The following is a 16,236-nucleotide window of genomic DNA, read 5'->3' on the forward strand; positions in this document are numbered from 1 at the left end:
TCTGAAAGCGAGAAGGGAATTTACCATGGACAATCCCAGACTAAATTAGGAAACCCTTTATTTCAACCAAGAGTATTACAAGAAATCCATAAATGCGGTAAAACACACGTCATAGTTCTCTAGGGTTTGATAACAAAGCAAGTACTGGCCCGATACCAGCCTTTCTAATAAAACAGAAATGAAATATATTAACTCTTTAATACCCAAGTGCTGGTTTACAGGAGATGTCAACATTCAGTTAAAGGCAGGTTACATGGTTTTTCCAAGTCTTTTGGTACCTAAAAACCATCCACGTGAGGCAATTGGTCAGTGAGAAAGGAGGTGATCAGGAACAAATCTCTTTGCTTCCAGGCTTTGGGCAGAGGTAACACTACCATTCAGTCGGCGTTCTAAGCACAGAAGAAGAGTAGCCGGTTAGCTGAAAGTTCTGTGGCATGGATCCTCTCTATTTGCTTGGTTACAAAAGCTGGAAGGCTTCAGCGGGTGCGATTTCTTTGCTGAACCCCAAGCTGCTGCATTATCAGGGCTGCTGATACAGCTGTGGCCCCTTTCCCTTTTAGAGCAGTGTTATATTTTACCCTGGAGAAAAGGTTCTAGGTAACAGTCTATTTGTCCATGGCACAGTGCATCCCGGCAGGCTCAGATAAGTCCATTTATTTTCCTGTTCTCATTTTCAGACTCTGATTGAAAGGGCAGAAATGTGTCAATCTGATGGAAGTCTGAGACACAGGCCCCGTTCCAACATGGTAGCTCTTGGTGCCCCGTTGGATTTGTTCTTTGGATGAAGTGCTTTCCATTTAAAATCATGGCATCTTCCAGAAGGATCTCTACTTTCCACACTGACAAGCAGCATGAGTAGAAGAGCGTGATGAGGCGTGGGAAGGATCTAGTTAGGGGATGACCCTGGATGGAGCTGGGCCCACTTAACTCCAGACTTCAAGAGGAGGTCAGGGGTTCTGTGAAACTTGCAGGAGGCATTCAGTGCCTTTCAGGACCGGGCTCAATGTCCAGTATTTTCAGACCTAGGTGTCTGAAGTGAAGCAGCTAAGTAAGAGTGCCCTGCTTGTCAGAGGGCCTACGCACCCTCAACTTCCACTCAAGTCAATGGAAGCTAATCTGAGCAGGTTTACATTAGGTTCCCAGCATGGATTCAGGTGCTTAACTTTAGGCCCTCACATTTGAAAATTCAGCTTCTGAAGGAAGCATCGCTAAGCTAGTGAGATCCCGGTTCTACCCGAAGTTCCATGGATGTTTAGAAGAGGGAGTGCAACAGTTTCAGCATCGACAATCTGGTCAGTGTTCCCACATCTGGGGGTATAACACATCACATCACACAAGGTCGCGTCTAAGATCCAAGAACACACAAGGCAGTTTTCCCACTGCCACAGACTGCTTTGCAATACGCATCGTGGCCGTTTCAGAAATAGGACACCAGACAAGATGCTTTTGCCACTTTAAAGAGTCCCAGAGGGACACTGAAGTTTTGAAAAGCAGCTGCTGCACATGCCCTGTAAGACACCTGCAAAAGGTTTCTAATATGGTGTCTACAGTATGACTGACATGTCATGGCCTCATTTCAGTGCCTATCAAGTAACATTAACAGGAGATGCCTACGCTGCGTCCAAGGGCAGTTAGACCTTCTGATGGGTTCTGTTCTGCTTCAAGAAATACGGCAGTGAAAACACCTGCCAGAAGGCTGAGCAGAGGTTTCAACTCAGATCCTTATTCTTAACTACTGAATCTAGATTTCCCTGCTGTAATATGTGCTGCTGATATTCTTAGCAGTTATTCCCGGTTATTCACCACAGATTTACAAATGACAGTAGGCCAGATAGTCAAGGCTCACAGATGACAGAAAGCAAAGGGGAATCTCTCTAAGAAGTTTCTTGGAGAAGAGCATAAATGAGAAAGCGGTAAGAGAGACATGACAATAAGTCTCAGGATAGGTCTACTGGGAATCTTGAGGTCCTAGTTTTATGTAACATGAATGATGGATTTTATTCCTTTCAAAAGGAAATGACTAAAAACAACTTCATTCAGGGGTAGTACTGAGAGGCACGAGGGCAAATGCTTCTGTCTTGACTGGTGCTGAATTTTTTATGGGCTGTCTCCCTGTATGCAAACTGCTGGGCATACCTAACTGGGTCAAATGCCAGAGGACAGCTTCTTTGGCAAAACAGCCTAATTCGTGTTGGTTTTCCAGGCACAGGGAAAGATGCACCATAACTGCTGGGTCCATGAGCCCAGGAACTCAGGAGTGGCTTCAGATGTTCCTGTGGATACTAAATCTAAACTACAAATGAGATATGAAGGCTGCAGCTTTGCCATAGGATTCTCCCAATTAAGCACTCCTGGTTTGCATACTGACTTGTCTGCTGCTTCTTGTGGAGAAGCGACTGCTACAAACAGCCACTGGGCTGCCCGGTTCGGCTTTCTGCATACCGGGTAACTCACACTGAACTCCTCAAATCAGTACCCGATGCTGGAAAGTCCCGCTCTGCATTCATAGCAGAATATAAAGAATATGCAATAAACCTGTTTCTGTAATTGCTTGTAAGGCAGATCTTTCTGAAGCAGACTGGAGGGTATGTAGCTGCTGTCAGCATTAAGCTTAGATACAGGGACAAAGCCATGTCAGAGCAGCATACAGAGGAGAAGAAATGGGTACCACAAAAAATGTTTTAGATGTAGCTCAATTTCCTGTCACATGTACAGCAGGGAATTGCCTAGAACTGCACGGTCACCATCACCGTGAGCCTAGACCTCCACGATCTGACAGCTGGTTCTTCTCATAAGCCATTAATATTGAGTAAAATCTCATTTTTGTGACCTGTAATATTTTAGCATTTCTCTTGCACAAATAATTCATTAACATTGAGTAGCAAGAGCTCTCAAGAAGATGATCATTGCCAACTTCCCCCCAGACTGCAATGGGACTCCCAATATGGGCAAACACCCTGAGCCCACAGACAGCGGTCCTTACCAGCTTTAGGATCTCACTCATGTCTTCCAAGAAGCCAGCTCCCTGGGTGGGAAGCATCTAAGGGCCTTAGGGGCACCAACCCCAGTGACAGCCAACGAGACTTGTGCTCTGAGCTCATTTCGGTGCTTCTGAAAACCCCACTGATGATTCTTGTGTAGCTTTACAGGTATTTTACCCATTGAAGTGAAAAGCAAAAGGGCAAATAGATTCTGAACAGGAATATCTGGGAGAGAAAAGCATTTCAGAGGCTGGACCACTGGACTGAGACTGTCATATCAAGCTCACACCCACAGGTACCATGCAGAACTTCAAACCACTGTCTGGTTTTCCTCACGGCTCTTTTCGCCAGGGTAGTGGATGGTAGCGCTAGCTCTGCGAATTCCTTTGGAAAGGGTATTGCTTCAGTTCTATTGAAATCTCACCTTCTCTTCTTTGCCATGGACAAACCAAGTGTCATTTGTAGGTACCAAACAGACAGGAGGAGTCAGTGACGAATGCAGTTTTCATTTAATAGAAAACGGTGTTAACAAAAATACACAACAGAAAGAAATGACAAACATTAGCAAATAAATCACCATCCTTTGTATGTAGTGTTAATGCAGCAAATTCCTAATGTGATTCAGTTTCAGTGCATGAAGAGCTAAAATTTCTGCATCTCCAGCCTTGATTCCCATGCAGCGAAGTGCCCTCACAGCTCCCTGATAGATTTATTGCACTTAAGAAAAAATAAAAATAAAAAAAGCGTAAGTTCTACCCAACAGCCCCCTCACTAGGCTGGTTCTCTGGTCAGTTTATACAATAAATTTGTTAAATTACAGATTAGTACCGTAGTTTCCTTCCGAGATTTCTCTTCATAGCAAAGCAGTAATCCACATATACAGAAATATTTCTCTTCCGATAGCAATTTTGGGGGGCGGGTGGGAGGGTGTGTGTCTGCCATTCCTCGTGGATTTGAACCAAAATGGTAGTTCAACACCTAATTTAACCTACCGAGTCTTCCTTCTTCTCCAAGTCAAGGATAAAGGTGGTTCAATCTCTTATGACCCACGTCATTCAGACTTTACGCTAACAGGCCTTGCTACACGATAAAAAAGGTTTGCTGCATAACTTTGTTTCCCTTCCTTGATTGTTCCTCTTGCATGTGCTATATTGAAGCCTTCTGCCCAACACCTCAATGCTGCCCTAGAACTGCTGCTTCCGCCCCAACAGGCCTGCTCCTCTCTCTGGCTGTGGGTACAGGGGCAGGCATTCCATTCATTTGGATTATCAGTGAGGCGATTTGCACTCTGGCAATTCTGGCTTTCATTGTAATAGTGACTTCGGAATAATGGCCTCTTTGGGTGTCATGCTTTGTGCAGGGTGTGGTATGTTGCAGTGGGACTTTGCAGACTAAAACAATGACCCATTCCACACTCTCGATACCAGAGTGCTCGGCCAGCAGAATCTCACAAGCCCTGGGACATTGAGAGAGAACCCTCCCTGAGAAAATTGAACACCTTTTCCAGAGCAACCGGATTCCTTCCCTTGGCAAGAAGAGTAAAGGAAAGGCACCGCTAATAGTATATTCGTCCTATCAAAGGTGTGACAGCCTCTGGGATTCTCTGTATTAAGCACAATTTATAGAATGGAGCATGTTCCAATGCAGAATTGAAAATTCATCCCAAAAAACCTTTGGTAAAAGGGGCAAATATTCTCTAAAGCAAGATTTTACACTGAATCAAAAGGCCCACTGACCAGCTAAATGAAAGCTACTTACACAGTCATGAAAAGTCAAATTCCTGTTCATCTTTTAATGGTGTAACATGTCCCCTGAATCTTTCCTCAGCCAAATACAAAAGGAGTTGGAAAATCCAAAACAGAAGGAGGGCAGTAACTTAAACAAACAAGGTGATCCTAGACTTCCTTTAATGTAATAAAATGTAGAGGATCCAACTACTTCTACTGCATATTTGCCTCTGGCTCAGTATTAGATTGCTGGATGAGTCCCCAAATGGAGATGACTGAGTCAGCCCCATCCCACCCTCTCTCTCACACGGTCAGTTCCGTACTATATGGCTTTGAGAAAACCTTGCTAAAGGGGGTAATTTGTCCTTCTCTTTGAAGCTTATAAAAGTTAGGAAACTAGAATAGACTCAGCCATGATGATTCCTTCTCCCCCAAGAGACACACAACAATGGAATTTCACCTGATCCTCAAGGGTATTAGCTCGGCCTCTTGAACACGTCACAGGCAGGGAGCCCCCTGAAATGTGGATCTCACAAATGTGTGTTTGTGTGCACACAAGCACGCCGGCTAGTTATGTCAGTGTGGTGTTCTGTATAAGGGTTTGCACGGGAAGGTATTTCTGATGGTGCTTTTTGGCAGAGTTCTGCAAACCAGGAGTAAAGTTCCAAAAAGGTTGCAGGTTAGACTAAAAGTAATTCTACATTGTTTTCTAAGTTAAATCCTGTTCAGTACTTTGAAGCTCATGATAAATATATACCTAAAAAAGGAATTTAAAATAAATAACCATTGTGGCTGTGGGTGCAGCCTGTCCTGGACAGCTTGTCTGGCGATACAAGTTTCTCAACAGGTGACTACAGCTTGTCAGTGCCACGCTTCCCAGGGACACAATCATGTGCAACCATTCTGCTAGCAGGTTTCCATGTTAGAAAACAGTTTTCTTAAACTAGCCTTCAGAGACCTGGGACACTTGTAGTGTGTGGAAAGCAAACCCAGGCCTGAACCATGAGACTCTGGGTTTTTAATCTCCCATTTGATTTGGAGAAAATTCCTGTCCAATGCCCATTCTCCAGGATTGAGGATATCTTCTCCTTACAAATTACTCAGTAACAGTGGTAATTCCAGAGAAATATAGAAAGAAAAATGCAAATGCATCAGCTAGTGTCTAGAGAAGGTCAGAAAGTAGTGCCGTTTCCATCAGGTGCCAGGTAGGGAAATCACTCTTTTGGTAAGATTTTCTCTCTGTTCTCCTTCCCTTCCTGAATCATCTTGAAAATATCCGAGTCCTTCCTTACAGGGCAGAGTCAAGAATGTGGGGAAAAGTGTCTAGGGCAGGAAATATCACATTGTTTTGAAAAAAAATAACCTCTGTACTGCAGACCAAGGTTCTTCTGAATCATGTGGAGTGGGAAGGGAAGAAAGCTACACAGGCATGTCCCAAGACAGTCTCAGCTCAACGTAGATCGACCCAGAGGAGCTGTGAGAGAGAACAAACACCAAGTCAGACATTACAGGAATTGCCAGGCAGGGTCAGCAGGCTGGTGGCCTCCCTTGTACCGTGCTCAGCACCAGATACTCCTGAGGAAGCTGCAAAAATCTCCATCACCCACAGCTATAGACTAGCCAGCCCTATGGAGGCAGCGTGCTGCTAACCCCAGCAGTCAGTGGCTGAGACAGGAGGATCTGTTTTCCTTATACATATATTCCTTATGTTATTTTATCCTAACTTATATCAAACCACAGAATGGAGTTGGAACAGTTCCCAGCCTCTTTGCCTAAGGCTACTACATCTACCACAAGAGTTTAATAATACCTGCTCTCAAGATCTATTTCAATAATAACTAACATCCAACTCGGTACCCTACATTTCCCTTTACAATTGTATTTAAAATCAGATACACACACTAACTTGGAGCACAGCTCCTCTTAAGAAAACATCATAAAACACAGACTTAAAAATACAATACAGTAACTCCTCACTTAACGTCAGCCTGGTTAACGTCGTTTCGTTGCTGATCAATTAGAGAACATGCTCCGTTTAAAGTTGCGCAATGCTCCCTTATAACGTTGTTTGGCAGCCGCCTGCTTTGTCCACTGCTTGCAGAGAGAGCAGCCCGTTGCAGCTAGCGGGTGGGGGCGTGGAATCAGAGTGGACCGGCAGCCCCACTATTAGCTCCCCGCTCCTCTAAGTACCCGGTGTGCAATTGCCGGGCAGTTCAGCTGTCCCTCCCCCCACTGCCCTGTGTTGCTTCTGCTCTCTGCCTTGGAGCTGCTCCTGGGAGCCTCCTGCTTGCAGTGCGGGGTGGGGTGGGGTGGGGAAGGGTGCTAATGTCAGGGTGTCCCCCTCCCCTCTGCTCCTGCCCCCTGCTTCTTTACACCATCTCTATAAAGTGGGGGTGGGGGGGAGACACACAACGGCTCAGGACAGAGGGAGCTTGCTGGCAGCAGATGCTGTCTCAACTTGCTGATCTACTTAAAAGGGCAGCGTACTTAAAGTGGGGTCAGCGTACTTAAAGGGGCGATGCGCATCTCTCTCCCACACAGGGTGTATGTCTCCGTCTCTCTCTGCCATGCTGTCTCCCTTCCCTCCATTCCTGCGGCCTTGTAGCGTGTGAGGCTACATTAACAACGTGTTAACCCTTGAGGGCTCAGCCGAGTGCTAGTTCAGCATTTAGCAGTAAGGCATTCCCTGGGAAATATCCCACCCTCTGACTTCACCACCTCAACCAAGCTTCACAATCATCATTGCTGTGTACAGTATTAAACTGTTTGAAACTTATACTGTGTATGTGCATATATATTAGTTTTTGTCTGGCGAAAAAAATTTCCCTGGAACCTAAGCCCCCCTATTTACATCATTCTTATGGGGAAATTGGATTCGCTTAACATTGTTTCGCTTAAAGTAGCATTTTTCAGGAACAGAACTACAACGTTAAGAGAAGAGCTACTGTAGTAATCATCATTAGTTACCTAGATAAACCAAATCTCAGCATTTGCAGTATTTCTTCCACTTAATATAGGAAATACCTACAGAGTATGGCAGTTACCCTAGTAACGTTATTTAGTAACTAAACCTCTTTGGGCAACACACTTTAAGAAAGATGTGGACAAATTGGAGAGAGTCCAGAAGACAGCAACAAAAATGATAAAAGGTTTAGAAAGTCTGACCATTGAGGAAAGTTAAAAAAAAAAAAAAAAAAAAAAGACAGTTACCTTTTCTGTAACTGGTGTTCGAGATGTGTTGCTCATGTCCATTCAACTTTGGTGTGTGTGCTCGCCACATGCACTGGTGCTGGAAGTTTTTCCCTGAGCAGTATCCATAGGGGACCAGCTCCGGCGGCCCCTGGACTGGCGCGCACATGCCACGGTAAATAGGGTGCTACCAGTTCCCCCCACCCTCAGTTCCTTCTTGCCGGAAACTCCGACAGTGGGGAAGGACGACGGGTTGTGGAATGGAAATGAGCAACACATCTCGAAGAACACCAGTTACGGAAAAGGTAACTGTCTTTTCTTTGAGTGATTGCTCATGTCCATTTAACTTAGGGGACTCCCCAGCAGTACCCCTCGGAGGTGGGTAGGAGTTCACGGATGTGTAGATTGCAACACAGCTCTGCTGAACCCAGCGTCGTCCCTGGCCTGCTAAGTGGGCCGTGAACGTGTGCACTGAGGACCACGTCATGGCTCGACAGATGTCCTGGATCGGGATGTGTGCCAGGAAGGCCGCTGAAGATGTCTGTGCTCTGGTCGAGTCTGATGATTGGGGGCGGAGGGACTCCTGCCAACTTGAAGCAGATCCGAATGCAAGAAGTGATCCAGTTGGAAATCCTCTGCATGGACACTAGTAGGCCCTTCATCCTATCAGCTGTAGAGATGAAAAGCTGGGTTGACTTACGGAAAGGCTTTGATCTAGGTAGAAAGCCAGAACCCTTCTGACGTCCAAAGCATGAAGGTGCTTCTCTTCACTAGTCTCATGGGGCTTGGGGCAGAAGACCGGAAGGAAGATGTCCTGGCTCATGTGGAAAGCGGACACCACCTTGGGAAGGAAGGCCGGGTGGGGCTGGAGCTGGACCTTGTCCTTATAGAAGACTGTGTATGGCAGTTCTGAGGTCAGGGCTTGCAGCTCGGAGACTCGCCTCGCTGACGTCACCGCCAACAGGAAAGCTACCTTCCATGATAGGTGAGACAGGGAGCACGAGGCCAAAGGCTCAAAGGGTGGGCCTGTGAGCCTGGACAGAACCAAGTTGAGATCCCTCTGAGGGGCTGGGGACCGGACTTGAGGACAGTGTCTCTCAAGGCCTCTAAGGAACCTGACCATCATGTCATGGGAGAACACAATCTGCCCCTGGATTGGCAGATGAAAGGCCGAAAGGGCTGCCAGATGCATCACGATAGAGGAGTGCACCAGGCCCTGGTTCCTTAAATGAAACAGGTGGTCCAAGATCGACTGCACCGAAGAATGTGAAGGGGAGATGCCCCGTTCGGCTGCTGGATCCCTTCATCTGGGTTCAGCCACACAGCATCCACACCGTGAGGTGGATGGACGCCAGGTTGGGGTACAAGAGTTGGCCGTGATCTGTGACAGCAGGTCCCGTCAGTTCGGCAGGGGCCAGGGAGGGACTGCTGACAAGCTTGATAGTGTCCCGAACCAGTGGTGGCGAGGCCACGCCGGGGCGATCATGATAACCTGTGCCTTGTCCCTCTTGATTTTCGCTAGGACCGTGCTGATGAGCGGAATCGAAGGGAACGCATACATCAGGCTTCCTGCCCATGGCAGGAAGAAGGCGTCAGAGAGGGAGCCCTTGCCCAGACCCCATCCAGAGCAAAACCTGTGGCACTTCCTGTTCTGCCTGGTGGCAAACAAATCCACTTGGGGAGTTCCCCACCTCTGGAAGATCATGCCAGCTACATCCAGGTGGAGCACCCACTCGCGGTGAGAGAAAAGTCCCTGCTTAGGTGACCTGCTAGCATGTTCCTGGCACTCGGAAGGTAACACACTTTAGATGGCAGAGGATTGTGCTCCGCCTTGCCTGTTGATGTAGAACATCAAGGCTGTGTTGTCCGTGAGGACTCTGACCACTCTGCCTGACAAGTGAGGTAGGAAGACTGTGCATGCTCTGTGCACCGCCCTGAGCTCTTTGATGTTTGTGTGTGGCGTCAATTCCTAGGGGAACCACATACCTTGGGTCTGGAGGGTGCTGAGGTGTGCCCTCCAGCCAAGGTCCGAGGCGTCCAAACCAACTCGTCTAAGTGAGGAGTGCTGACGAAGGGAACTCCTTCCAGGATTTTCCGGGGCTCGGTCCACCATCGCAGCGAGGTAAGTACCATCATGGGGATGGTGACGACCTTCTCCAGGTGGTCCCTGGACTGGGAGTAGACCCTCACCAACCATTGCTGCAGGGGTCACAACCGGAGCCTGGCATGGCGCACCACATATGTATACGCTGCCATGCGACCTAGTAGGCTCAGGCAAACCCTGACCGTGGTCAGGGGAAACACGGTCAATTCTGCAATGAGGTCCGTCAATGCCCTGAATCTCTCCAGCGGCAGGAACGCCCTGGTGCAGGTCAAGTTGAGCACTGCTCCAATGAACTCTATCCTCTGTATCGAAACTAACGTGAATTTTTTGTCGTTCACCAACAGACCGAGGCGACGGCAGGTGGCTAACAGCATCACAACATCCCTTTGGACCTGGCACCTGGCTCTGCCATTGACTAGCCAGTCGTTGAGGTATGGGTAGATCTGGATACCCCGACATCTGAGGTAGGCAGCCACCACCCACATGCACTTGGTAAATACCCATGGTGCTGTTGCTAGGCCAAACGGGAGGACTGCAAATTGATAGTGGTTGGAACCTACCATAAACTGTAGGAAGTGTCTGTGTCCCTCAAAGATGGCAATGTGAAAGTATGCATCTTTCAGATCGAGGACAGCATACCAGTCTCCTGGATCCAGGGAGGGGATGATGGAGGCCAGGGAGACCATGCAGAACTTTAGCTTTGCTAGGAAGTGGTTCAGGTCTCGCAGGTCCAGGAAAGGTGATAGACCACCCTTGGCCTTTGGGATTAAAAAGTAGCGGGAATAGAACCCTTTGTTCCTGAACTCTGGAGGAACGATCTCCACCGTACCTAGCTGAAGTAACCCCTATACCTCCTGCTTGAGGAGACTCTCGTGAGACGGGTCCCTGAAGAGGGACGGGGAGTGGGGTGGGAAGAAGGGGTAGAAAACAACTGAAGGGTGTAACCCCGAGCCACCGTACTCAGGACCCATCAGTCCGATGTTATAGATGCCCACACAGGGAGGAAAGGAGAAAGGCAGCTGGCAAAAATAAGGGAGGGAGGATCCTGGGAACAGTCCGGTATGTTGCCCTCGGGCATACCCTCAAAACGAGTGCCTGCCCACCTGCTTATTGCGGGTCGAGCTCGACTGAGAGGCCCGCGGAGGCGGTTGCCTAGGACACTGCTTGTAGCCTCTGGATTTCTTATGGGGAGGCGCCTGGCGAGGGTGGCTCCCCTGGCTCTGAGGCTGCTGCAGCTTAAACCGCTTGCAGGCAGGGCTGGGAACACACAGGCCCAGCGTTTTAAGGGTCATGCGGGAGTCCTTTAGGCCACGGAGCTTATTGTCCATCTGTTCCGCAAACAGGGCTTGCCCATCGAAGGGAAGGTCTTGCATCGACTGCTCCGTGGACAAGCCAGAGAGTAGCAGCCAGGATGCCCGGTGCATGGTGATGGCTGAGGCCATGGTTCGGGCGGCGATGTCTACCACATCCAATGCCACCTGGAGCATTGCCCTGGCCGCAGTCGTGCCCTCCTCCATAGTAGCCCGGAACTCCTTCCTAGAAGCCTCAGGAAGAGAGAGCCCTCGAACTTGGCCATGGCTTGCCACATGTTAAAATCATAGCATCCCAGGAGGGCCTGATGATTTGCCACCCTCAACTGGAGGCTAGAGGACGAATAAACCTTATGCCCAAACAAGTTTAGCCTCTTGGAGTCTTTGTTCTTAGGGGTAAGCCCTGGGTTGACCCTGTCACTCCCTGTGGTTAACAGCTTCTACCACTAGGGATCTGGGAGCAGGGTAGATGTACAGGTACTCATGGCCTTTGGATGACACAAAGTACTTACACAGCCCTCTTGGAGATGGGGGGCAAGGAGGAGGGAGTTTGCCACACGGCATTAGTGATCTGAGAGACCCCATCATGAAGGGGCAGAGCCACTCTGGCCGGTGCTGTGGAGCAGAGAGCATCGAAAAGAGAGTCCAAGGGCTCCTCTAGCTCGTCCACCTGAAGACCCAGGTTGGCAGTGACCCTCTTCAGTAGTTCCTGGTGCTCATTAGTGTCATTCGGAGGAACCGGAGGAGGAGGAGGCCCCATTATAGCCTCGTCTGGCGACGACAAGTGCCGTAGGGTCCTCCCCAACCATTGGTGGCCCAGTGGCTTGTTCCCCTGCTCCCTCTTGGATTTGCGGGGTCCTCGCGCCCGAGGCTTTGTGCGCCAGAGGAGGGCGGGAGAGAGAGGCAGCTGGTCTCTCCGAGGCTCCGGACACTGAGTGGGCAGCTTGGGAGGGCTGTGTGAACCCCCATGGGTTCAATGGGTACCCACAGTGTTGGCCACTGTGCCTGAGGCCACGGGGTTGGTTTCGGTGCCGCCAATGTAGCCGGTACCGCCGATACCGGAGATTGTCCCAGGGAACCTGGCTCCAAACCAGGGTTGGATCCTGAGTGGTCGCTCCCAGGTGACCAGGCTTGGAGCCGGCGATCTACGTCTCACGCTTGACGAGTGGGACTGGGATGAGGAGCGGGACCGGGATGAGGAGTGGGCTCGGTGTTGGGAAGCACCCGCACGTGGTGATGCCATCCTAGGGGATCGGCGACGGTCTGAAGAACGGTACTGTTGATCCCTCGATGGGTCCCTGGAGTGGTACCGCGGTCTCAGCAATACTGGGTGCCGGGTCCGGTACTCCTGCCGGGGGGCCGCGTGCCTCCAAAGGTCTGCGCCTGGTGGCCAGAGAGCTGCGCCTTGAGCCTCTCTGCCCGTGCCCAAGGTCTGGGGACCGAATAGGGCTGCGCTGGGTCTGCCAGATGTGCGGTGGCTAGGGGACGGCGAGCGCTGGCGGGACATCCCCCGTGAAGGGGAACGGTGCTGCTGAGGTGGGGACCGAAGCAGTCCAAACACGGGTTTACCTCGTGACCGGGGAACTGCAGGAGCTGGTGTGCACGGCACCAGGAGGGACATGATCTCCTGCACCACCTGCAGGGCCACCGGCATGGACGGCACCCAAAGCTGACAGAGGCCTCTTCCGCTATCGGGGGTAGCCGACAGGGAGCGGGTTGGCCTACATCGCTCCCCCGGAGCTTGGGCCCAGATCCCGATGTGTGTGAAGAGTTGCCCGGCCTGAGACCTTGCTCACACCCAGTCCTATCCTTTCCCTTGTGGGAGGTTGGAGACCAGCCTCGTCCCACCTGCTTGGGCTTCTTGGTTGGAGCCACAGATGGGAATCGGTGCTGGCTAGTGGACGGTCCCGGGGGGGGGGGGGGCGCTGTGCACCGAGGTCACGGTAATCAGCGCCGAGTTGGAGCGTTGCTCCAATGCCAGAGTGAGGACTGACTCCATAAGGAGCGCTCTTAAATTAATATCGCGCTCCTTCTTAGTCCTTGGCTTGAAGGACTTGCAAATTTTGGACTTCTCACTAATATGTCCTTCGCCCAAGCAACGCAGACAACTGCTGTGTGGATCACTAAAGGGCATGGGCCTCTTGCAGCAATCACAGGGCTTAAAGCCTGGGGATTGGGGCATGCCCCGTCCCGAGGCAAAGTCCTGTTCGGGACCTACAAAGTCTCTAACTATAGCGAAGGGATTTATCAACACCAATATAAAACTATATACTGTATAAAACAGAAGATAACTAGTTCGTACGAACGAGCAGCTAGAGCACTAACTGAAGCAGCAACAGTTCCAGCACTGTCACTGGTGGCAAGAAGGAACTGAGGGTGGGGGGAACCGGCGGCGCCCTATATACCGCGGCATGCGCGTGCCACTCCAGGGGGCGCCGGAGCCGGTCCCCTACGGATACTGCTGAGGGAAAAAATTCCGGCACTGATGCATGTAGTGAGCGCACACACCTAAGTTGAATGGACATGAACCATCACTCGAAGAAGAACTGGGCATGCTTAGTTGAGAGAAAAGAAGGCTGAGGTAAGACCTGATAACAGTCTTCATATATAAAAAGCAACAAAGAGTCCTGTGGCACCTTATAGACTAACAGATGTATTGGAGCATAAGCTTTCGTGGGTGAATTCCCAGTTCTTCATATATGTTAAGTCTTCATATTTGGAATAGGTTACCAAGGGAGGTTGTGGAATCCTTGTTATTGAAGGCTTTTAAGAACAGATTAGACAAAACATCTGTCAGGGATGGCATAGGTTTACTTGGTCTTGCCTCAGCACAGGCGGGTGGACTAGATGACATCTGGAGGTTCCTTCCAGGCCTACACTTCTATGATTCCTCCACCATTTTTTTCTCCTAATGCACAATTGGCTAGATGTATTCTCAGTGGGGGTTGCTGGGTTTTTCCCCACCTTCCTCTGAAACATCAGAGATTGGCCATGGCTGGAGATGGGACAACAGCTGGGGTGAACCAGTGCTCTGAGGCAGTGCAGAGAATTCTCTTTTAGATTCCTGGTCGGGATCCCTTGCTCACACGCTCAGGGTCATACTGATCAACAGACTGTGGCCCATGTCAGATTGGCAGGGATCTTGGGTTTTTTTCAACTCTTTTTGCAGTGGATTGCCTGCTGAGATCATCTGACCACATCTCACCTAATCAATTCCCTGCAATTGCAGGGGCCTCGGGCATTGGTGGCACCTTGATCTTTTCTGCTCTCTTCCTGTGGCACACGTCAGTTTAGTCTCCTGAGGACTGAAATACTTTGGGCTAAATATAATGGCCTGTGATATACTGGGGTCAGATTAGATGATCTAATGCTCAGCCAGGGTAAGTCATATCATCTGGACAATGCCAGTGAACGAGACCAGGATAGGCCACAGCCTCATGAAGATGGAACAGATGTTCCACTCAGGCTGTCCCACTGTTGACTCAGATTGGAGAGCTCTTTGGGCCTGCACCTATCCGGTAACGTATCCTCTCTCCATCACACAGACCTGTATAGCTTCTCCGCCTACAAAAGTTTTATGAGTGGATGACAATGGTGACATACTTTTTGAAACCTATGTATAATATATATAAATCAGTGGTTTTCAACCTGTGGTCCATGGACCCCTGGGGGTCCTCAGACTATGTCTAAGGGGTCCGCAAAGGGTTGTCAATGCCATAGGACAGTGGTTTTCAACCTGGGGTCTGCAGACTATATCTAAGATGTCCAAAGGGGTCCACACCTCCAGTTGAAATTTTTCAGGGGTTCACAAATGAAAGAAGGTTGAAAATCACGGATATAAATAAATGATATACAAAAAACTGCACTGAAACGATGATATTCAGGTTGTAAAGTCAGGCCCTCAGAAGTTAGGAAATACCACAAGGAACGTCTGTGCAACACGAACACTGCCACCTCCTTATGCGTATGCATTCTGATACAGGTACATGATCACATACTATTTTTTGCACAGGGAAAATATTTTGGGTGTGCGAAGTCAGGTTGACCTAGGTCTAGAATTTGTTTTTATTACAGACATGCTTGACTGTGTCTGAGATTCACCAGCCTTTCTCACACCCAGAGCTATTCTGGCAACTAGAACGTTGTAGACAAAATGGTGGAGAAAAAAAAAAAATCTTTGTTCTCTTCATCACAGCAACAGCAGCAGCTTTCAGAAACTCTAGTCTCCTTCTGTCTTGATTCTGTTACCAGAATACCGTTCAAACCTAGCAAAGCTTCCTTACCTAAAGTGTCACAGTGGCTCCTGCCCTGTCTCTTGACTTGCTTCTAGGAGCAATTCCTCCAGCTCCTTCTCATTCTTGGAACAGTTTAATTCTGAAATCAAACAAGGGTGAACCTCATTAATCAGCAACCTTAACACCAATTAATTTTCATTAAGAAACAAGCACCATGTCACTCTCCAAATTTGGGATCAGTGGGGCACGTAAATTAGGAAGCCTGGGATGGACTAGAGTAAGTGCTCAAACATAATGCTGTTTCCCTCCTGTTGTATTAATTTATAAAAAGAGACTGGTGCAAAGAGACAAAGCAATCAAAGGTTAAGAGTTTCCTAGCGTTTAATGACAGAAGCAACCATTACATCATCTCATCAGACCTCCTATATAACACAAGCCCTACAACTTCACCCAAATACCCTATGTGGAGCCCACATATTAACTGCAGTACTCCAAGCACTTTTTTTTTTATGGCACATAAAAAAAAAATCAAGAACAAAAGACCAAACAAAAATTGAATAAATCAAAATCAAGAGGGGGAAAGGGAGAAATGGAAAGAAGAAATCAAGAGGAAGTGTGTGGATCTATACATCTGCTTTCATCCAGGCCTCCTGCAGGGATCTTTACTTGACCAGCTCTAGGAAACTGACC

The 16,236-nt window shown here is 48.9% G+C and overlaps 2 protein-coding genes across 2 annotated transcripts in view; one reads left to right on the forward strand and one right to left on the reverse strand.

Annotated features, from left to right (window-relative positions):
- Positions 1-16,236, forward strand: part of LOC112107877 (zinc finger protein 271-like) — an 879,239-nt gene that overhangs the window by 262,495 nt on the left and 600,508 nt on the right. The gene's annotated exons all lie outside the window — the stretch shown is intronic.
- PPP1R37 (protein phosphatase 1 regulatory subunit 37) overlaps positions 42-16,236 on the reverse strand; it is a 147,540-nt gene continuing 131,345 nt past the window's right edge. The window contains exons 12-13 of the mRNA XM_024219783.3: positions 15,595-15,685; positions 42-6,182 (exon numbers count right to left, since the gene is read on the reverse strand). Coding sequence (XP_024075551.2) covers positions 15,603-15,685 — 83 coding nt within the window. The 3' untranslated portion in view covers positions 42-6,182; positions 15,595-15,602. The remainder of the gene's footprint in view (positions 6,183-15,594; positions 15,686-16,236) is intronic.

The sequence above is a fragment of the Terrapene carolina genome, unplaced genomic scaffold, assembly GCF_002925995.2.
Source record: "Terrapene carolina triunguis isolate 2854851 unplaced genomic scaffold, T_m_triunguis-2.0 Scaffold517, whole genome shotgun sequence".
In the NCBI taxonomy this organism is placed as follows: domain Eukaryota; kingdom Metazoa; phylum Chordata; order Testudines; family Emydidae; genus Terrapene; species Terrapene triunguis.